General features: G+C 43.7%; 2 protein-coding genes across 7 annotated transcripts in view; one reads left to right on the forward strand and one right to left on the reverse strand.

The window, feature by feature from the left end:
* LOC105478088 (steroid sulfatase) overlaps nucleotides 1–21,757 on the reverse strand; it is a 428,088-nt gene extending 406,331 nt beyond the window's left edge. For 3 of the 5 annotated variants that reach the window (XM_071089045.1, XM_011735064.3, XM_011735058.3), the window contains exon 1: nucleotides 20,891–21,038. The gene's annotated coding sequence lies outside the window, so the exon portion shown is untranslated. Of the gene's footprint in view, nucleotides 1–20,491; nucleotides 20,669–20,890; nucleotides 21,039–21,371 lie in introns of those variants that run through there. The other 2 variants (XM_011735060.3, XM_011735059.3) reach the window with 2 other exon arrangements.
* The window catches only part of PUD (pseudouridine 5'-phosphatase), a 208,611-nt gene continuing 205,309 nt past the window's right edge, over nucleotides 20,781–24,082 (forward strand). For both annotated transcript variants that reach the window (XR_011618391.1, XM_011735065.3), the window contains exon 1: nucleotides 20,781–20,921. Coding sequence is in view for 1 of the 2 variants with exons in the window: in XM_011735065.3 (XP_011733367.1) it covers nucleotides 20,858–20,921 (64 nt within the window). In the remaining variant the exon portion in view is untranslated. The remainder of the gene's footprint in view (nucleotides 20,922–24,082) is intronic.

Consider the following 24,082-nt stretch of genomic DNA (forward strand, 5'->3'; position numbering starts at 1 on the left):
TATTTTCTCCTCAACACAAGTTCTGGCAGGAGATACTGTAACTGTGGGATGTTCAATCAAAGGTGAGAATCGTCTATAATGTGAGCACTTTAAAAACTAAGAGATAGTAAAACTTGCTGTGGATAACAGTATGGTGGTTCCTTAAAAAGTTGAATTACCATATGACCCAGAAATCCTACCAAAAACAGGAACTCAGGTATGTGTACATCAATGTTCATAGCAGTATTATTCACAATAGCCAAAAGGTGAAAGACAAAGGGATAAACTGAATGTGGTATATCCATACAATAGAATATTATGCAGCAATGAAAAGGAATGAAATTCTGATACATGCTACAACATGGATGGACCTTAAACACTATGCTCAGTAAAGGAACAGAGAAGAGAAAGGGCAGATGGGAAAAGAAAGGTCAGAGATCCCTTGGAGAGCACTGAGCCCCCAGAGATCCTGTTTTCATCTGGCCACGGGGCATATAATTCTACTTGTACGAAATGTCTAAAATAGGCAAATTCATAGAGACAGAAAGCAGATTGACAGTTTCCTAGGGGTAGGGGGATGGGAGGAATGTGGAATCACTGTTAAAGGGTATAGGGTTGTTTTCGGTGGTGACAAAAACGTTGTAAACCAGACAGATGGTGGTTTAATGTGGTGAATGTATTCAATATCTCAGAATTGTACACTTTACAATGGTTAATTTTATAAGAATTTCATCTCAATAAAAAAATTCAGAAAAGAGATGATCAAAGCTGAAGCTATTCTGTTAATACTGTAAAGCCTTCTGATGTATGATATCCCCAAAACGCAATGTGGACAAATAAACCCTACTGTGAGTGGAAGGACCCTCACTGCCCAGTTGGTAAGCAATTCAACCAAGCCAGCCTGGCACCAGACCTAGGCATCTGTGCTGTTCTTTTAAGGAACATCCTGGGTAAGGACAGAGAGAAAGGAGACTTGAGGGTGCTCGAGGAAGAATTCCCAATCACTGAGAGATAACATCCCACTGCAAGGCCTGGGTGCAGGGAAAGGAGGGGCACAGCTCATCCATCATCTAGAGCAACAGAGGAAGAATTTTGATGGGATTCCCTGTGTGCAGGGAAGCATGAGCCATCCCCAGAAACCTGCCCACACATTATGAGGGATGCCCTCTGATCCTGTTTTCAGAGGAGCCACAGTCCCTAGACACATTCCTGAGCAACTGGAAAAAATTACTGTGATGCGTTGCTGGAGACTTTGTCATGACAAGAATAAAATATTCAATTATATAGGGGATTTTTCATGATTTTATTATCATCAAATATAAATCAATGACATTCAAATTGGCTAACTAGAGTCACGACTGGCAAGCAAAGCCAATCTTACATATCCGTTTCCCCCAGACGTCTGTTTGCCATTAGGTTATCTGGTTCTCAGAACACATTTTTCTCTACATAATAATTCAGTTCCCAGGTGCACTCACACAAAGGCATTTGTGGGAAGCAGAGTTCTAAGATCGCCTTCTGGGTTTCCAGTCCCTGGCACTCACAAGTTTGAGACCAACCTGATCAACATGACGAAACCTCCTCTGTACTAAAAATACAAAAATTAGTTGGGCATGGTGGCGCACCTGTAGTCCCAGCTACTTGGGAGCCTGGGACAGGAGAGTCGTTGGAACCCAGGAGGCAGAGGTTGCAGTGAGCCTCGATCCTGCCACTGTACTCCAGCCTGGGTGACAGAGCAAGACTGTCTCTAAATAAATAAATAAATAAATTTTTTATCAACAACTTGAATGAGCTTGAAAGAGGACCTAATGCTCTGAGTGAGAACACAGCCAACACCTGGACAGCACCTTGATGGCAACCTCGTGAGACTCTGAGCAGAGAACCCTGCTAAGCTATGCCCAGACTCCTGGCCCACAGTCATTGTAAGATCCTCAATGGGTATTTGTTTTAAGTCTTTAAGTTTGTGGTAATTTGCTCTGCAGTGATAAATAATGACTACAGTATCTAATCCCAAATATACATAAAATAGTAGCAACACTGTAAAACTTAAACAGAATGTAAAACCAAGTGTTTTCAAATACAGTGGTGGCTTCCATCTGGAGCCATAGGGAGTAGCTATGGGTCATGTCAATCAGGCTTACAAAGAATTTTCAGCTGGTCTTGAAGACAACCGTTCCTGGTTCATGGTTTTCTCTTTAATTCTGTGAACTTCCCACATATGCAACTGAAAAATCCCTTTCTAGGTTGGAGCAAGGTTGTGCTGGGTCACCATTATGTCTAACTAAAAACCTTCTGAGTCATGCAACCTGTAAGCTCTAGGCACCTGCAGCTATAACCTCCTAGATTAAGTAATTCATCAGTCACACGAGCTAATTTGCAATTGGAAGTTCCTGGAATCCATTTCATATTGCTGACTGTGGTGTCTATTTAGTATCATGTAAATTATTTTATATGATCCAGTCTGCCAATTAAGACAAATGGCTTTGCATATCCCGATCCTTGAGTCATCCATGTGATATCTGGCAACATGGTAGGGTACAAACAAAACTCTGTGACACACTGTATAGATTGCTGAGGTTAGTTTTCCCACCCACAAAAATGGGACTCAAAAATACCTCACAGGGTTGAAATAGAAAAGTATTAAATGAAGCAAAATATGAGATAATGCAGCAAGGCGCAATGGCTTATGCCTGTAATCCCAGCACTTTGGGAGGCTAAGGCAGGTGGGTCACTTGAGCCCAGAAGTTCAAGACAGCCTGAGCAACATGGTGAGACCCCGATTCTACATAGAATACAAAAATTAGTCAGGTGTGGTGGTGTGCACCTGTAGCCCTAGCTACTTAGAAGGCTGAAGTGGGTGGGTCAATTGAGCCTGGGAGGTTGAGGGTGCAGTGAACCGTAATCATGCCACTGCACTACAGCCTAGATGACAGAGCAAGACCCTGTCTCAATTTAAAGAGAGAGAGAGAGAGAGAGAGAGAGAGAGAGAGAGAGAGAGAGACAGAGAGAAAGAGAAAATACTTTCTGTAAAATATGAGGCACCACACAAAGTTAAAGTAATATGACTCTGTAGACTACAGCACTAGCCTAGACCAGCGGTTCTTGCAGGGCCCAATTTGACTCCCCGGGGACATTTGGCAATGTCTGAAGATATTTTTGGTTCTTACAATTTATGGACATTGCTATTGTCATCCAGTGAGTAGAGGCCAGAGATGCTACTAAGCGTGGGCAGAACAGTTCCTGACAACAGAGAATGATCTGGCCTCAAATGTCAATAGTATCAAGGCAGAGAATGCTGATTAAGTCAAAGCTTTGCATTACTATTTTTATTGTATTATTATTTTATTTTACTTTTAGTGACAGGACCTCACTCTGTTACCCAGCTGGAGTGCAGTGGTGTGATCACAGCTCATGGCAACCTTGAACTCCTAGGCCCAAGGGATCCTCCTACTTCAGCCTACCAAGTTGCTGGGACTACAGGTGTGAGCCACCACACCTAGCTGATTTTTAATTTTTTTACTTTTTGTAGAAACAGAGTCTTGCTATGTTGTCCAAGCTGGCCTCAAACTCCTGGTCTCAATCTCCTCGCCCTCCTTGGCCTCCCAACGCACTGAGATTATAGATGTGAGCCACCACACCCGGGCTGTTACTCCTTTTAAAATGCTTTTTCTAGACCAGTGGTTCTCAACCAGGGGTGATTCTGCATTCCAGGGAATGTTGGACAATGTCTGGAGTCATTTTTGGCTGTCACAGCTGGGAGGTGGATATTGGTTATCACAGTCCAGCAAAGCCAGTAAACACCCCACACTGCGTAGGATAGCCCATCCCACAAAAGGGAATCATCCAGCCTCAAATATCTAGTGTGCAGAGGATGAGAAACTCTGTCCCAGATGTTTCTCTGTCCCATACTCACTAAAGAACAATTTTTCTTTCTTTTTAACAAACCAAATAAGGACTTGGTGGTTGTTTTTTTGTTTGTTTATTTTTTGTTGTTGAGAGAGGGTCTTGCTCTGTTCCCCAGGCTGGAGTGCAATGGTACAATCACTGCTCACTGCAGTCTCAACCTGTCAGGCTCAAGCTATCCTCCCACCTCAGCCTCCCAGGTAGCTGGGACTACAGGCATGTGACACCACACCTGACTTTTCTTTTTCTTTTGTATTTTTTGTAAATATGGGGTGTTGACATGTTGCCCAGGCTGCTCTTGAACTCCTAGACTCAAGCAATCCACTCACCTCAGCCTCTGGAATTGCTGGGATTAAAGGCGTGAAAGCCACCATGCTCGGACTTTTTTTTTTTTTTTTTTTAATGGAATTTAGCCTTTCAAAAATGAAGAAATGTCTTTTGGTTTAATAGCCCCAAGCCACGGAGTCCCCAGGTTGGGTAACTCTGTCCCCCAGATTTGTGTAAATGGTTCTTTGCATCTCAGGTAATTGGCTGGGAAGTGGCAGCTGAGAGCTACTTACAACTGAGCCCAAAACCAAATGACACAGCTATTCTGCCCAGCTTTTCTGGCTCCATTTCAGTTCCTGAGTGTTCTCAGGTTATTCTAAAGCTTAGAGAGTACAGAAAAGGAAGGAGGTTTTACATAAGGGAAGCTGCATCCGAGGACACACGGAAGCACATTATGATACCACAAACCAAAAAACAACAGCACCATCGGGTGGTGAAGGCCACAAGAAGTTAAGAATGAACCCTTTTCCACTTGCAATTACATTCTCAGGTCCATAGTCTTGAGATAGAAACTTTTGAGAAAAGGTGTGTGTCAGAATGCAGAATGTTTTGGGTTTTATAAGGTAATGGTGAATATCTCATGTCACATATGATAGCTCAAGCAAAGTCTTGGACAGCAGCCTGTGGTCACCCATGTTAACAGTTTTGCAGTGAGGCTGGGTGCAGTAGCTGACGCCTGTAATCCCAGCACTTTGGGAGGCCGAGGTGAGCAGATCACCTGAGGTCAGCAGTTTAAGACCAGCCTGGCCAACATGAAAACCCCGTCTCTACCAAAAAATACAAAAAAATTAGCTGAGCATGGTGGCGGGCACCTGTAGTCCCAGCTACTGGGGAGGCTGAGGTGGAAGAATTGTTCGAACCAAGGAGGCAGAGATTGCAGTGAGCTGAGATCGAGCCACTTCACTTCATCCTGGCAATAGAATGAGACCGTATCAAAAAAAAAAAAAAAAAAAAAAAAGTTCTGCAGTGAAACAAAATGAATACCTATAATCTGTGGGATGAATGAAGACTTTTCACTTTATGTTAATTTTATGTTAGTTGGTTCGAGCTGGTGTCACTGCCAAGTATGTTAGAAAAACTGGGTTTTCAATGTTTTTCTTTTCTATTTTTGGTTACGGACAAAGGATTGCAAACCTGTATTTCTGAAGGCAAGATTTAAAAAGAAGTGGTAAAGTCCCGTGGGCTAACAAGTCAGGTACTAGAAAAGCCACCTATGCTGAACAGAAGCTTGGCCAAGTCACTTGGATGTGGATAGCTCCAGAGTTTCCTCATAGGCAGAAGAGGTGACAAGTCGAGACCCAGGGAATGCTTGCCCAATGACCCAGGTCAAACCAGCTGTGACAAGCTCCAGCAAAAACCCTGAGCTGCCTGGCCAGCTGGAAGAAGAGCTGAGAACAGACTCAAAACGATGATCCCCACACCTCTTCCGTGACCCCAGATGCCAGTTCTTATCTGTTTCCAATTTGGTGATTCTACACAAGAGACAGTTTTGCCACCCAAGAAACATCTGGTAATATCTGGAGACAAGCTTGGATGTTATAACTTAGCAGTGGGTGGGAAGTGCTGCTGGCATCTGCTGGGAGGAGACCAGGGATAATGCCCAGCACCCCATGGTGCACAGGACAGCCACCACCAGAGTGACCCAGCCCCAAATGTCTGCAGTGCTGAGGTTGAGAAACCCTGCTCTAAGTAAGCTCTGTCTCACACCTTTTTTTTTTTTTTTTTAAGATGGAGTCTTGGTCTGTCATCCAGGCTGGAGTGCAGTGGTGCCATCTTGGCTCACTTCAACCTCTGCCTCCCGGATTCAAGCGATTCTCCTGCCTCAGCCTCCCGATAGCTGAGATTACAGGTGCGCACCACCACGCCAAGCTAATTTCTTTGTATTTTTAGTATAGACAGGGTTTCACCACGTTGGCCAGGCTGGTCTTGAACTCCTGACCTTGTGATCCACCTACCTCAGACTCCCAAAGTGCTGGGATTACAGGCATGAGCCACTGCGCCCGGCCAGTCTTACACATTTTAAATCCTTATTTCAGGCCAGAGATTGTCATCTGGGAGGAGGATTTTACCTACCGGGAGACATTTGGCAACATCTGGAGATATTGTGGGTTGCTGCATCCTACCATACACTGGACAGCCCCTACAGCAAGGAATCACCCAGCCCCACGTACCAACAGTGCCTCCGTGGGGAAACGCTGGGCAGACAAATTCATCATAAAAGAGAACGTCCCAGTCTCTAGCTCTAAACTAAAAATCTCCCAGTCTTGGAACCACCAAGAGGAACCTGGGACCCTAAGCCATCTCTGTTCCATCCCCCTGGGCTTTCTCTCAGACCTCACAGTTGAAGGTGCTTCTCCTAATTAGCCCTGTGCCAAGTCTCTGCCCTGAACTTCCTTCTCACAATAAGCGTTTAATTATCATTGACATTGGTACTTGCAGTATTTATACTGCTTGTTTTCTTTCATAGAAAACACCTGAGGTAAGACTGGACTTCTGCTTCATCATTGCCACATCCTCTGTTACCTGTGACCCCGGGGCACTGGGGAAGTGCTTGTTGACTCAGTGGCCAAGTTTGACAGGGGTTAATTTCCAAACAAGTCTGGAATTTTAAGGAGAAGACAAGATGGAAACAAAACAATGGTGACAGAACCTGGTCTGGAAAACATAGCTTAGAACTTTTGGCCATAAACTCTTAATGCTTGTTTTATTCAAGTTTTTAAGAGACGCTCAACATTTACTATTTAGGTTTTTAATGCAAAGAGGAGTCATTATTATCTTTTTTTCATGCACTGAAAGCTTTTAGAGTATCTCCTGGTATCAGCTGTGATGTGATAATCTCATTAGAAATGAATATGGGGCAATTTCTCAGTTGGCAAATAGTAATGTCACTATAGACACCAATTCACAGGGTATTCAGTAAAGCATTATCATGCATTCCTGGAGACAAAGAGTACCTACAGTAAATGACATGAAATGGAGCAAACTTTCTGTAAAATAATTCAACACTTTTAATATTATTTTCAGTGAAAACTATTTTTAACATTCCTCCAACTCAATCTACTTGGGTTGGCACAGAAGACAAAACTGATGTGTACATGAAATATGCTGATACTCTGATAAGAAGTAAAGTAAGCATGAACTGGACATCTTAATTCATTATAATTGCTCGTAAGATAACAGAGAGTTTACTTGAAAGAGATCAAAGGAATTTCTTAGCATCTCTCTTTGGGAGAAAAGTCATCCATTTGGTTGGCTCATAATTACCAGATTATGTACGGCATGCATTGCAAAAGTTAAATTGTTTTTGGATGTTCATTTTCTGTAATTAATATAATTTTTCAGAAAACAGTAACTGATCTCTGAACTACATACTCATTCTTCAGTTAACCTAGGTCTTTTATAGAGATGATCTTACATACACAAGCATACTGTAGAAAGTGCAGTAATAAACACCACATCTTAAAACCAACATAGCCTGTTAAGAAACATTTGGCTTCAGCCAGGTGCGGTGGCTCAAGCATGCAATCCCAACACTTGGGAGGCCTAGGCAGACAGATCACTTGAGGTCAGGAGTTCGAGACCAGCCTGGCCAACATGGCAAAACCCCATCTCTACTAAAAACACACACAAAAATTAGCCAGGCACAGTGGCACGTGCCTGTAATCCCAGCTACTTGGGAGGCTGAGGCAGGAGAATTGCTGGAACCCGGGACGTGGAGGTTGTGGTAAGCTGAGATTGCACCACTGCACTCTAGCCTGGGAGACAGGTCGAAATTCCATCTCAAAAAAAAGAAAAAAAAAACAGAAAGAAACATTTGACTCCATGCATGGTCCTGAGGATAAACTCGGAGATCTATGTGTATGCCCTTCTAGAAGCAGGCATATATGTTCTTTTTCCACTCTTTAGGATACATTAACATTACAGATATTGAATCTGTATATTTAAAATGAAAAAGAGTGAAACAACTGTCAATTCCTTCTCAAATTTATCCTTTAGAAAAGCAGTAAGTTGAAAGCTTAAAATCATGCCAATCTTTCAGGGAATGCATTGGATGGCAGACATCTCCGGCATAGACGTTGTATCTAACTAAGAAGCAGTGGGCCCAGTATTTTCATACATGAGGTTAATTGATGTAATTTCTCTTTTGTATAAACTATAGCACAAAATGCACTACTTCATTTGCTCATTTCCTTTCAGGATTCTTTCCTCTAAACTCCAGTATTCTTTATACCAAGCTTGTGTTTTCAAACTACCACTCTAATCCACAAAGACAAACTATTTGGCAATTACTTTCTTCTCCTTATAGACAGTCTTGTTTCAGGGCAAAGGAGCAAATGAGAACATATTAGATAAATTGTTGTAGGTGGTTTTACAGATATTTTCTTTAATGTAACACTACAGATAAAAAATGTACGAACTTTGATTAGTCCCACAGAAGAGAATTTAAAACTCTGCCTCCCAGAGCAAAGCCTTGGCTCTTCTACTTATTCAATTAATTCTTACCATGCTGCTCTTGAGCTATTCCAGGAAGGGAAAGAAATAGAAACCTTTAGACTTCCTTTGAAGCAGTGCAACTAAAGTAAATATTCCCTGTAAACAATTTTCTGTCATCACGTATCTCAACATCTTAGCAGCAGAGAAGCAAAACTAATAATCATATTAAAAATTTAACTCACCAGTTCTTACAAGGCTTTCAGAGAGGGCTCCTTACTGGGAGACTTAGACACTTTGTACGTCTCCTTCAAGGATCTCAAACAGGTTTTCATACCATCACATCGGACAAGCATCCCAGCCGAATGCTCATCGTGTGTGAATGATCATTTGACAGCCTGGGCAGTTATATTGGAGCATCATTGGCAATAAAGTCATCACTGAGTAATCAGCGAATCTATCATAAAAAAGTTATTTAACTGCATGTATTTCTCCACCTGGCCTTCCTCTCCCCCAGTGCCCCACACATTTTTAACATCACTCAGAGGGAAGTTGGACTTCCTTCACCAACTCATCACTTTGGAGGAGCTTTGGGTGCCAGCCCTGAATACTGAACTGCAATTCTTATTCACCTATTGACTCCCTAACCTGGAAAACAATCAGGAGTTCACTGAGAGGACTTCCTGTGGGCACTGAATTTTGCATTGCACGGTGTGCAGCAAGAAAAGGGAGTGTGTGTTGAGGAAGAAGAGGGAGGCTATATAATGGTGGGGTGGGACAGACAAACAGTGATGATTACTTTTTCGATGAACAACAACATAGGACGTGGGTTTAGGATGAGAAGAGCAAGGGTTTTGTTTTTAATGATCTGTCGAGAGCCTGATGCACCTAAGCCTTGCCAGCCTGTTTGTTAAGTGAGTTACACATACAACACAGTGCCAAGAGCCCCAAGGAATTCATTCTCTGTGTCAACACCACAGGGTTGGGCATGAGCAGGGCTACCACTCAGCAGGGTGGTGTCCCATCAACACTGATGAAACAGCAGGCAGTCTTCTGACCACACACCTTGGGGAAAATCATATCCCAGTAAAAATAACTTCCAGTGCTTCTCTTTTATTAGTTTCCTCGTGTTGTTTGTTTTTACAGCATTTAGGGAAAAAGGAAAGGGAGAAAGAAAAAAAAAAAGCCTAATCTGAGTCTTTGTTTTCATTATTCTGCTTCTATAAATAAAAAATTGCTTATTTCTAATTATTTTGTGTGCCTCTGGCTCTCAGTAGGCACTCAAATAATATATAAAGTAGCGGTGTTAGCCCATTTTCTATTCTCAATAATAACCAAGGATTTGGGCATGCTGAAACCTGAAAAGTATTTTAACATGAATAAATATGACTCGGATTTTACCAAAAGGCAACGATTTGTCTCCCAGGGTCTCTATAAAACTTACTCATTGCAGAAATGTCTTATACCAGCTAGTGGTCAAAATTCCAGCACATCACATGATGTTTCTGGTCACTGAATGCTTTCAAGATCAAAGTTAAATGTCGAATGAAATGCTAAATCTCTGCAGCTTTAATTCCAGAGTAAGACTTCCTTTCCTCCCCACCCTACCTCCAGCTAAGGCATGCTTTTCGTGGTCCTGAAACAGAAGGCACACATGGGGAAGCTTCTGGCTTTCTCAATTGTCCTCCTCCCTCATTTCCCCTGCTGTGGTTACTGATCTCTCCACCTGGAGAGTAGCAGGAAAGGAAGGCGAAAAGGAGCAGAAGGTTCTTCCCCCACTGGCGCCGTCATGTGAAGATTTCAGGCAAACCTGAAGGGCATTTTTTTAAGTTCTTGGAAGCCAGGCCAGCTGGATCTCCCCCATCTGCAACTCCTGAGATGCGGGCGATGTCGTCTTTTCCTCCAACTGGTTTTCCAGTGGTGTCACTCTGCTGGAGTCTCCTCCTCATCCCAGATTTTGTGGGGCAAAAGTCCAAATCATTAAGGTTATCTGGTCATGCATATTTGTTTGAGGGACTCTGAAAGTGCAACCTAAATCAACTCCCCCTAGCCCTCGAGATCAGAAGTCTCTAGTGTAGATCTGGCAGGGATCAGGTGCCACCCACCTAGGTCCCCCAAGAGATGCACAATCAAATATCAACCTCTCTGAGGAGTGTCGCTGAAGCCTCAACATTGGATTGAGGCTAAGAGAGATGCATGCCATGTCATTTGTTTTTATTTCATTTAGAAAACAAGAAAAAAGAAAGCCTAACTCCACTGGGGAAGAGGTAGGGCTATAATGCCGTATAAACCTCTTCATAAGCCTTCACTTCTCTCGTTGCTGTGAGGCCAGAGATCCATAGGGTTCCTGGCTATCTACATGGAAAATTCCTATAGGATGCCATTTTTTTTCCATCTCATTTCACAATGATGTCAAATGAGTATCCCGTTACAATAAATATTCTCCAGAATAATTTGTCTTGATATGTGGATGGAGGACTTTGGAGTCAGACAGACATGGTATTCTGATTCCAGCACCCACTAGCTGTATGACCTCCAAAAAGTGCTTAATCACTTGGGGCATCAGCTTTCTCACCAGTAAGGCAGGGAGAAGTATACATCTTAGGCCCCTCTGATCAGTAACCCTTTATTGATTAGATATAATGTCCCAGGGCATGGTGCCTGGCCAAAAGAAATGGATGATCCTTTTTGGCAATTTTGAGAAGACAGAAGTGAAAAGATTTTACTTTACGAGCTATGAAAATTACTGTGCTTTAAGATCATGAAAAGCACAGACTTTGGTATATGAATTCGTGTAGATGCTTAATGAATTTGTTCAGAGTTGAACCTACCTGATATTTGACATTCCTATAACTGTGCCAACCATCAGAGGCATTGCACAGGAACCCTCAAGGTAACACTGGGCATGTCTTCATACTTGGGCCTGTACCCAGAAAGAACCCAATAGAGAGACTGTTGGTGGGAAATCCTGGAGTCCCACAGAAGAAGGACACATGCAATCAGAGATAAGCAAGAGAACACTCACTCTCAAAGACTCGACACGCAGCAATTGCATGAGCAAAGGTCAAGGCTTGATAATTAGGGTCCTGAATCAAGGAAAAAGCATCTCAATGCAAATCGGACAAGTGGGACGAGAGCAACACGGTGCTCACAGAAGGGTTCTCCTCTTAGCCATGCAGAAGGAAGAGACCTGGAGCCCCAGAATCCAGTCTACAGTCTCCCTATTGCAACATCCACAACTGCACAAGACAAACAGTAGTGAGCTCTGTATATATTCAGGATGGGCTCAACTATTCTTCTCCAAGCCATTTGCCAACTTCATAAATTCTAGAAACGTTAAAACACCGAAAGTGCTCTCAAATCTCTGGTTTGGGGACCCCCTCCTTGTCTATTAAAGTAAAGGTTATGGCACAGGAAAGGGCAAAACCACATGGAAAACCCCAGAATTCCTCCTATGTGTGTTACATGAAACATGGTTGGGGGTAGATCAAAGAAGGAACACAAAAAATTATGAATAGTTTCTGGGTATTTTTGCATATTTGTGGTTTTTAATTATCATTCACTTTCCATTTTTCAGGAGCAGATTTAATCACAGCCTTCTCCTTGCTATACTGCATTTCCATGTTTCAAGTTATAGCTTTATTATTAAACCAAAACCTAAGTCCTAGTAAATTACCTTTCTTTAACTGGCATCCTAGTTTACTCCAGGAGGAAGGGATCATGGAAATTTATTGCCTCTAAGGTTCTTTCAGAGTGGTTTAAAGGGCCCTAGGAAATTGACTTGAAATAGATGCTTCCAAATGTTATTGTTTATGCACTAATACAACAGCAGCCAATAAACATATTCAACTGAAATGTGCCCACAAGAGAACAAAATACATGTGTTGTACCTGTTTGACCCATCTACTTCACTTAGCCTATTAAACAACTCTCAAACCTATGCAATTATATATAAATATATATACACATATATTATATATAAAGACCTTTCGCCTGAAGTTTGTTAGAACCACACATACATCCAAAGAGAAGAGCCAGCTAAAAATAAAAACCCCACACATGCATGCACCTATATGTGTGTATATATGTAATAAATTAACTACATTTAAATCATATACACAATAACTCCTGACAACGTCAATAGATTCTCAGAATTTTTTTTTTTTTTTGAGATAGGTTCTCACTATGACACCCAGGCTGGAGTACAGTGGCACGATCAGAGCTCACTGCAGCCTCGACCTCCCAGGCTTAAGCAATCCTCCCACCTCAGTCCCCTCAAGTAGCTGGGACAACAGGTACATGCCATCACACCCAGCTAATTTTTGTATTTTTTTGTAGAGATGGGGTTTCACCATGTTGCCCAGGCTGGTCTTGAACTCCTGAGCTCAAGCAATCCACTGGCCTCGGCCTCCCAAAGTGCTGAGATTACAGGCGTGAGCCTCTATACCTGGCTGATTCTTGGAAATTGCAACTTTAAGGGGAACGATATACAGCATATTGTTTCATTCAACATCATTTTGTTATAAAGTTGATGAGAACAAAAAATGGCTTTGTTATATGTGGCTTTGCTTAAAGTCACAGTTTCCAAAGACCTCCGAACAAGTGAGAACCTACTGTAATCATCTTTCTTCTTAACTTTCTTAAAGTCATGCAGTTGCATTATTTGTAATATAATATTTAACATACACATTTGTGAATATATACAAACTAAATATATTGAAGTTATATATAAAGGCATTTCCTCAAGTTTATCAAAACCATGCACACCAATATATTATATAGCTTATATATGTATGGTATACATATATACATATAAACATATTCTGTTCCCTTTAAGATTCTTAAAATCTTAACTATTTGAGGTACCTAAGATTCTCATTCTCTGAATTTTACTCTGTAAATTTACTCTGCTTTTCCAATGTGTTTGGTGTCACGCTCACTTGGCAAAATCCCACAGCCTTACTGAATGATTGCTTCTCAAGAAAGTTGGTGGTAAGGCAGAATGTAAGTCAGAATGGACCCTATGCCTAACGGTAATCTGGTATTTCTAAAGTGTGTTTGAAGGAGATATTATGTTCTTTTTAAAGAGCATGTGTGATGGCCCCTGTTGAGTAAGTCTGAGAATTGTTATGTTAAAAAAAAAAATGGGAAGATCATTGACCACAAAAATGGGAGAGTTTCAAATGAACACGTGGCTATGAATTGAGGAGGCAAGGACTCATTCAGCACATTTTCCAGGCTTACATGATCATGGGGAAGCTGAAGGGAGAGGCTGTGCAACCAGCTTTCTGTTCCCTCCAGATGTTAGCTTGCACCAAGCAGCACAGGAGTTGGGTGCAAGTAAAATAAAGGCGAAAACTTTCAATCCTAGAAATGACTGGTTGAACCATGTTATCGCTGATATGCCATACTGATATCAGAATTGAAGAAAACAAATGTTCCTTGTTTATTTTTGAAGGTTCCTTTTCCTTATCGTTTTTTTGCTGGTGGTTTCTAGAAGAGTTTTTTCCCCTTTATTTGCACATTCATTCTTGTGTTTGATTTTGATATTATCTATTCATGTTGTGGTCCTGATTGCTTAAGCACAACATAAGAAATTTTGAAAACATATATGAAACATATTAATAGATATTTTTTGCCTTTTGGCTTTTTTTGAGGAAGGAAGACCAACAGAGGTTGAAGTCTCCACCCTGATCATTTTCAGGTATATGACTTGAGGCAAGGTACCTGACTTTCCTCATGCTCCATTTCTTTATTTCTATAAGAAGAATTCCATTGTTTACCTTGCAAAGTTGCCGAGTCAATGAAGTAAGAGATCATTTATAAAGTTCTAAGCACATTCTAATTGTTTGAGGGCTGGTGGTTATTACCACAGTTGCTATGAAACAATGAGCCAACTTTAACCATAAACTACTCACTCTTTCATCTCAGACACTCAGCATGTGGCCTTTCTAAACACTTTGGAGAAGTGACCAGAGCACTAAGCAACTTGCATAAGATGTGACAGGAACTCAGAGCCTTGCAGGTGGGCATGTGGTTTATTCAGAAGCAGCGACGACACAAGGCACACATTAGAGATGGCACTCAGCACTCTGCGTGGTGAGCTCCAGCTGTGATTCCACTCAAGGAGAGAAGCTTCAGCGGGCAGGGCCAGTGGGTACCCCTCTTTGTGAATGTGGTGCAAGACACAGCAAAGGCCCAAGTTGCTGACATCCCCAGTTGTATCCATTATGGGTGCACAAACCCCTCACAGGTCCTGGAGGGAGGAGGCTACGCTAGAGGCAACATCAGGAGGGAAAGAAAAAAGGAAAAGAGGGAGAGAGGGCAGGAGAGGGGGAGGGAGTTTAGAAGGAGAACAGGAAGACAGGAAAAGAGAGAAGAAAGAAAGGAAGGGAAGGAAGCAGGGAGGGAGTCGAGCAGGAGGACAAGAAGGAAGGAAGGAAGACAGGAAAAGAGAGAAGGAGGAAAGAAAGGGAAGGAAGCAGAGAGGGAGGGAGTCGAGGAAGAGGACAGGAAGGGAGACAGGAAAAGAGAGAAGGAGGAAAGGAAGGGAGGGAAGGAGAGAGGGAGGGAGTTGAGGAGAACAGGAAGGAAGATGGGAAAAGAGAGAAGGAGGAAAGGAAGAGAAGGAAGCAGAGAGGGACGGAGTCGAGGAGGAGGACAGAAAGGAAGACAGGAAAAGAGAGAAGGAGGAAAGGAAGGGAAGAAAAGAGAGAGTGCAGGAGGAGAACAGGAAGGAAAACAGGGAAAGAGAGAAGGAGGAAAGGAAGAGAGGGAAGGAGTCAAGGAGGAGGACAGGAGGAAGACAGGAGGAAAGGAAGGGAAGGAAGGAGAGAGGGAGAGAGTGGAGGAGGAGATCAGGAAGGAAGACAGGAAAAGAGAGGAGGAGGAAAGGAAGGGAGGGAAGGAGAGAGGGAAGGAGTCGAGGAGGAGGACAGGAAGGAAGACAGGGAAAGAGAGAAGAAGGAAAGGAAGGGAGGAAAGGAGAGAGGGAGGGAGTCGAGGAGGAGGACAGGAAGGAAGACAGGGAAAGAGAGAAGGAGGAAAGAAAGGGCGGGAAGGAGAAACAGAGAGAGGAGCAAACGAGGAGGGAACTGTTTGGAGTCAGGAGCCCTAAATCCCAGAACAATATGATGATAAAGGGTGGGGAGTGATGAAGCCTGAGCCCCTCTCTCAGATGTCTAGTTATGTCTAGTCAGTGAGAATCCTGGCAGGACAGAGGAAATTCGAACTCATGGTAAGGTCTGACCACATGCTTCACTTCTCCACATTTTTGGAGCACACATCCTCCCTTCACATGTGCTATTTTAGAATAGTGTGTGTCTACTTAGGCACTAACATTATGGATATTACGAAACATGATCTGTAATCATTAGTGAAGGCTATAAAGCTGATGCTGGAATTTCTACTTTCTTGTTATTAACAGGAAGCTACATTTTATTATTTTCATAGGCATGTCTTTGATCCCTTTGTCCATTTTTTGAGAGCTGATTTAAAAATTAAATAATATAAACCGTAAATACACTTTACCTTAATATGTACATTGCATTATGCTGAAATCAAATAAAATGGTTGAAAGCAATGATGTCTCCCCTCCTCCCTGTAAGGATACCTGGAGAAAAGACCAAGACACAAGAACACTGACCAGTGTTCACACAAATATTAAATGTTAGGGCTGGGTGCCATGGCTCCTGCCTGTACTTCCAGCACTTTGGAAGGCCAAGGCAGGTGGATCACTTGAGGTCAGGAGTTTAAGACTAGCCTGGCCAACATGGTGAAACCCCGTCTCCACTAAAAAATACAAAAATTAGCCAGGCATGGTGGTGGGCACCTGCAGTCCCAGCTACCCAGAAGGCTGAGGTGGCAGGATCGCTTGAACCCGGAAGGGTGGGGTTGCAGTGAGCCAACATCATGCCACTGCACTCCAGCCTAGGCGACACAGTGAGATCCTGTCTCAAAAAAATAAAATAAAATAAAAATAAATGTTGGTAAACTTAACACATTTGCTACTTCTTTACATTAAAATGATAATCCTGGCTGGGCGCGGTGGCTAACGCCTGTAATCCCAGCACTTTGGGAGGCTTAGGCAGGCGGATCACAATGTCAGGAGATCGAGACCATCCTGGCTAACATGGTGAAATCCCGCCTCTACTAAAAAATACAAAAAAATTAGCCGGGGGCATAGTGGCGGGCACCTGTAGTCCCAGCTACTCGGGAAGCTGAGGCAGGAAAATGTCGTGAATCCAAGAGGCAGAGCTTGCAGTGAGCGGAGATCGCGCCACCGTACTCCAGCCTGGGCGACGGAGCAAGACTCCGTCTCAAAAAAAAAACCAAATAAATAAAATAACAACAATAATAATCATCCTAAGCCCCCTCCCCACAAGGAAGTAGCTGGTGTACCCCCGGAGGGGTCAATGGTCTAGACCATTGGATGTCCTGGTTGAAAGGCAGAGGCTGAGTCGGTCAGTCTGGGGCTGGCAGCTGGGATTCTGCATTTCTAGTGAGCTCCCAGCGGATGCCGGCACTACCAGTTCAGATCACATCTGTTATCCACCACTGCAGAGAAGCAAACCGGACCTCTCGCTCGGAGCCAGTGTGTACTCTGATGGTGAAGGGGTTCAAAAACAATGACCCTCCCCACACACAAGTACCAGATACGTCCGAGAGTACAAAACCAGGAGTGGCGAATTCAGCCATTTATGTCAGGCTCCCTTCCACAGCTCACTGGGCTGGGAGGAAACCAGCAGCAGGAAGGGGGGAGAATATTCAGTGCCTCTGAAGCAAGAGACTTCCTAAGTCAACTTTGCTAAGCCAGCTATATAGGGGAAGAAGGCAGGTAAGTCTGCAGCAAGGAGCTCAAATTGAGGCCCCATCAGATGAAGTCAGAGCTTTCTGGTCTCTCAGCATCATCAAGAAAAGTGGACTGTGTACAGCCACTGAGAAAGATGGTCCCTAGTCCAACCTGTTACCCTCCATCTACACTGGGCAAGATGTGTGTCCCAGAAAAGTAAAGAGAATAATGGGGCAAAGGGGGCTCACAGAAAACAGACATAGCAGACTGGAAACCAAATACAACAAATAACAAAAGCACAGAGACACAGGAACCAGGACAACAAACTAAGGAAGTTGAAATAAGCTAAGACTTCATAGAGGATGGCATATGTATACACACACAATAAATGGCATGTTTAAGTTTGTATGTTGTGTGAAAGAAGATCGTCTGTTTATCTGTTCCATTGTTAATGTGTTTTTGATGCCATCATACCGTACTTTACTGGATCATTTCTACTGTATCTTAAAATTGTCAGGAAAAGTAACTTATTGTCCCATGGGGAAAACACAATTGTACAAAAGTAAACTGTAATTCATGGAAGGAAATGCATCCCTGTCAGCATAGAAGCCGGCCATCTTTGGCTGTTGGAGAATTATGAAAAGCTAAAAACTAACTTGTTATATGTGTACAAACCACATTGCTAGAACAAAATTTCATTCTTTTCCAAACTAGCTTGTGACAGAGAAGCATTCACACAGTCAGTTTGTTTTCCTTTTTTTAAGCAAAGAGGAGTCTTCCATCTTATGCATAGAAGTGATGTTACTGAAAAGTATAGAAAATAAGACTTATAAAAAAATAATGTGAAGCATGTTTTCACATCTGTGGAGAGCTGAAGTACCTAAGGTTTCCCAATCTGTCTCTTCCACAATCACTGTGAGGCTTTGCCATTTCGTCAAAATGGGACTGAGGCCTTTTTTCCTTTGAAAAATACTCTTTATTGGCCGGGCCTGGTGGCTCACGCCTGTAATCCCAGCACTCTGGGAGGCCAAGGTGGGCGAATAATGAGGTCAGGAGTTCAAGACCAGCCTGGCCAATATGGTAAAACCCCATCTCTACTAAAAAATACAAAAATTAGCTGAGTGTGGTGGCTGGTGCCTGTAATCCCAGCTACTCGGGAGGCTGAGGCAGGAGAATCACTTGAAGCCAGGATGCTGAGGCTGCAGTGAGCAGAGATTGCACCACTGTGCTCCAGCCTGGGCGACAGAGTGAGACTCTGTCTCATTAAAAAAAAAAAAAAAGAAGAGAAAAAGAAAAATACTCTTTTTTAATTTAATGACTAAACAGAAATGTGAGGTGGTTACGATACCAAAAAAATAACAGAAACTCTGACATGTGTGCATCCATTTGTTTCCAGAGAATGGAAAGAAACTGGGAGGGAGAATTCCAAAGACTCCAGGTGGAAAATACTGTCATACTTACTGTAGGTACCACAGCAATGTGTGTGGAATGCATCTATTATGGAATTGTGTTCCCCAAAAATATATGTTGGAGTCCTCATCCCCACTACCTCAGAATGTGACCTTATTTGGAAACAGGATCTTGTCAGAGGTAATCAAATTAAAATGTAGTCATTAGGGTGGTCCTTAGTCCAATAAGAATGGTGTTCTTAAAAAAGGAGAAAATTTGGACACAGAGACACACACAGAGGGAAGACAACAGGACAAGATACAGGGAAAAGAAAGCAGGTTCAAGCTGAGGAGAAAGGCCTGGAACAGGTCCTTTCCTCACAGCCCTCGAACAGGTCCTTTCCTCACAGCCCTCAGAAGGAATTAAGACTGCTGACATCTTGATCTAGGACTTCTGGCCTCCAGATCTGTGACACAATATACATCTGTTGTTTAGGTTACTTAGTCTGTGGTACATTATTATGGCAGCTGTAGCAAACTAATACAGAAACCATGAATGACTGTATTTGAGTCACACAAGTCCCTTCCTAATTTGCTCATAAATTGCCTTCTCTGAAATTCCGTGTCCTCAAAGGGAAATCACGATTGCATTAAACGGGGGAAGCTATCTTATAGCACCAGCTGTAAGAACACATAATTTCATTGACTATATATTATGCACTAGTACTAAGGGCCTGGCCTGCCTCACCTCCTTTATCACCTCCATTTTACCCAGGAGGAAACAGACACAGATGCATTTTGTTATCATAGATGATAATTCTTGCTGAATCCAGGCGTGCCCCCATCCACCATGTAGGCACTAAACTAGAAATACATCCTTATGTTTACACCTGTTTTTTGTTTTGTTTTGTTTTTATCTTTTTCCCCTTTTGTGGAGAACAGGGTCTCGCTATATTGCCCAGACAGTTCTTAAACTCCTGGGCTCAAAGTATTCCCGCAACTCCCACCTCTGCCTCCCTAAGTACTGGGATTACAGGTGTGAGCCACTGCGCCCCACACACCCTCACATTTTTAAAGTCTTAAAACTCTCTTATTTCCGCTTCTCAAAAGGTCCAATCCTTGTCCTTAAACGTGAATATACCGCATAAACGAACACAAAATACAAACAGGGACAAGAAAGTATTTTTCTGACGATGGCGGGGGGGGGAAAGAAAGCTGTTTAGGTGGCATTTGAAAAGTTAAAAAAGGAAGAAAACTCAGAGCAGCCCAAAAGACAGATGATACCTAAGAAGGAACAACCAGCAAGGCATGTTGACTATTAGTATTATTTCAGCATCCTCCTTGCGCAGCTTGGCTTTGCTCTGGGACAATGCACCAGCCTGGGACACTCAGAGATGCAGGCACGGAGGTGGTGCAGCCTCTCCGCACACTGCGCATGCGTGGCTGCCGGTTCAAGTCGCGGTCCAGGACCGCAGGGAGGCGGGCAAGCGAAACTGAGAAAAACCCACCCACGGTCCAGGGGCTGGCGGCTCGGGCGAACCCGCCCAGGGACCTCGTGACCAAGGCCATTTGTCTGCAACCTGATGGCTAGCAGTGATGCCACCCTGAGAAACTTTAACCCCCTCTCCTCACTCGACAGTCCCTTGTACTGTCCCTCCTTCCTCATTCACACCTGATACAAAGTCAAGCAGTGAATTTGCCCTCTCGGCTCTGCGCGACCGCTGACTGCGTAGCTTGGACCGATTCCGGGTGTGAAGTGAGGAGGAGTTGATACGGGTAAACGTATTACGCCGGCCCGCGACGCATCCCTGGTCTGCAGCTGCTGCTGCGGCGAAAGCCCGAGGTGCGCGTGCGCGGAGCGGCACTAGGCAGCCCAGGACGCTAGGGCTCCGAGCCGCCCGGCGAGGGGCCGCGGGAGGCGCGTGCGCAGAGCGGCCCGGTCGCGCGAGGAGGCCGTGAGTGCGCGTGCGCGTGCGCGGGGCGGGCGGGTGCGCGCGCACTTCCTCCTCGCCCCCACCCAAATCCAGAAGGCGGCACCATGGCGGCGCCCCCGCCGCAGCCCGTCACCCACCTCATCTTTGACATGGACGGACTTCTTCTGGGTGGGTAGTGTGCGGCCGCCGCCTCCCGTGAGGGCGGTCTTGGGTGGGCGTGGGAACGGTCGGCGCGGGATACGTCACGACCGGGGGGCCGCGGCGGGGCGGTGTTCGAGCAGGGACGCTCGGGCTCCCGCGCGCTCTGCCCCCCGCCGGCCCCGAAGTCGGGCGGCGGCCGGGAGCGCCCGCGGGCCCATGTCCGGGCTGGCGGGCGTGCGTGGCCGCGGCGTCTACGCGGCCCCAGCACCCGCTTCCGGTCGGCGGGCAGCCCGTGGGGCTGGAGCACGTGGGCGCGGTCCCTGGGGACCACCGGGCGGGCGCGCGGCTCCGCGTCCTCTCCGCAGAGTGCGGCGCGGCGGGACCTCCGCGCTGTCTTTTCGGTTATCCAGGCGTGCGACCTTGAGAGGTGCCCAGCCTCAGTTTCCCCGTCTGCAAGCTAGCCTGGAGGATACTTGCCTGCCTGCTCCAAGGTTGCTGCTGTGGGCGCACCTTGATGGTAGCATCCTACATGGTAGCGGTTCTCCACCTGGCGGTTTTGCCGCCCTGAGGGCATCTGGCAATGGCGATGTTAGGAGACATTTTGGCTGTCGCAGCTGGCGTGGAGTGATGGGGTCACCGGCATCTAGTGGGGTCTAGACCAGCGATACTGCTAAACTTCCCGCAGTGCACAGGAGTGCCCTATGCAACCATAAGGAATTATCCCGCGCCGTCAGCAGCGTAGAGGCACAGAAGGTCTGTCAAGTGGTCTGGCTGCCTAGGGTGACCAGCACCAGGGACATCACCTGGGGGCCACCCTACCCCTGCCCAATCAGAATCTGCATTTTAACAAGTGCGTGAACGTTTGAGAACCGCTGCTCTATCAATCCAAGGCATTAAGAAACACTTGGCAGTGTACTAAGGTAGTCAGTCATAGCACATGTGAACTTCACCAGCCAAGAGGAATTCAAGTAGAATTCAAAGAATAAAACCCTGTTTTTAACTCAAGACAGAACTATGCTGAGCTCTACCCAAAGCCTCAACACAACACTATGACACATAATCACCAGGAGGCTTCATATATCTATAAACATGTCTGCATACTCTGTGTAGACAGCTGACCTGCTTGTTTACGTATATCATTCCTTCATTTCAAAACCCTGCAAGTTAGGAGGAAGTATTTGCATTTCAGTAATTAAAAAAAAAGAAAAAACCCTGAAGCTCAGAGAGGTAAAGCTACTTGCCCAAGGTCACACAGCTAATAAGAAGCCAAGCTGACAACTGATTCTAGATTGATCCCGTTCTAAATATAAATGATGTTGAGCTCATCTTAAATTGTGAATGTGACCTTGTTTCTGCTCATCATATTGCTGGGTAATTCACTAGCAGTGTTTTGTTTTAAAAAGGCACACAGAAACCATTCTCTTCATTTTATGAACACACAGGTATAAACTGATAAATTCCAAAGGAAAAAAAATCCCCGTGGAGGTCACTAATTGGAGCCAACGGTGTATGCAGCTACTAAATTTGAAATGACTCAATGTCAGAAAGCTTCTGGGATACATAGGTATAGTTTGTAGACATGAATTTTCCTACTCCGGTGGTCAAGAAGCTAAATTGTCAAATACATTTCTTACCCTCTAATAAAGGTCCAGAGAACCTGTTCTGGGAGGCTCATGAATTTTAATACCCAACAAGATGTCTCATTAAAATTAAATTTATTAAACTTCTAAATGAGCTTGATGCCTCATTCTGATTCTAGATTCGCACATAACCATGCCCTGAAGTGATGAATGTGACTTAAATGGTATTACAAGCATTGACCTCACATTGTTACCCAATCCTCTGATCTAGTCAGATAACCAAGAATTAGTGCTATTTGGAAAAATAAGCCATACTTCTTATTCCCCTCCCTCATTTTCTGCCCGTTTCCTCCTTTCCTGCCCTACCTCTTCTTTGAGGTGGTAAGGCCTTGCAAAACTTTCTTGGAAATATAACTTTGCTTATCCCATTCTTTCATCAAATGTGTAAATACAAAACACAGCTTTCCAGAATGTACCACTTTAATTTAATCTACCAGATTATGCCTGCTCTCATTCTTTAGCACCTCACTTCAGTGTATCTGTTGTTTGCATAACAATATATTATCAATTTATAATGAGTTGTTTTACAGTAGGTCTGTTTTTTGGGAATTTTGAGTGCATTTTCCTAGGAAGTTCTATTTGTCAATGTGGCCCCAATACTTGCATACTTGGGGAAGTAAAATTGAAAACGAATAGTTTCATGGAGGATTGTTAACATTAGAGGAGAAGCTTGTTTAATCAGAGGAGAATGAGGAAGTAAATGGAGATTTTAGAGGAAATGTTGACCAGGAAGAAAGCCGGGACACTTTCCCATGCTTTTGACATGTACGATGCTGTTGTCCTTTTTTTAAAAACAAAACAAAACAAAAAACACTTTGGATTCTGTTTCTCATTACCAAGGTAACAGTCAGTTATGATTTAGGTAATATTAATAATTTTTGCTCTCAAATGCCACTCAGAGAAAGAGAATAGGGGACTGGGATTAGTTAAAAACTGGAATGATTTTGAAAGAAGATGACAGTTATTAAACAGTATCTCAGCAGCTGGACAGGGAAGATGATTCCTTTTGTAAATAACCGAAATTAGGAACACAAAAGATGGTCCCAATTTCTTTAAAAGAGAAGATAGTTTGTTGTCCAGAGCAGTTCTGTCTCGCAGAATTGAGCCAGGTAGAAATTTTGGGGAGCAACTTTTAATAAGTAAAAAGATACAGATGACATTGATTTGAATGATGTAACCTAATGTATCAAAAAATATTATTTAATACAAAGTCAATATAAGAAAATCATTGAAGTTTTTGACATTAATTTTGATACTAGGTTCTCAAAATCTGTGTGTGTTTTATACATACAACACATCTCAGTTTGAACTAGCCTCATTTCAAGCACTCTGTAGCCTCACTTGGTGGGTGGCTACTGGCTTGGGCAGCATGGGTCTAGGTCTTTGCGGAGAAACTCAAGATCTTGTCTGTTGATAATGGCTATGCTGGGAGGGCCAGGCAGAGAGGATGGGTATTAAGAATATTCAGAATTAGGAGTTTTGGTGTATGTAAAATGTGGTATGTGTAAAATGTGGTTTTCTTGGAGTCTAACACAGAATTATTTAAAA

This window comes from Macaca nemestrina, chromosome X (genome assembly GCF_043159975.1).
Source record: "Macaca nemestrina isolate mMacNem1 chromosome X, mMacNem.hap1, whole genome shotgun sequence".
Taxonomy (NCBI): Eukaryota; Metazoa; Chordata; class Mammalia; order Primates; family Cercopithecidae; genus Macaca; species Macaca nemestrina.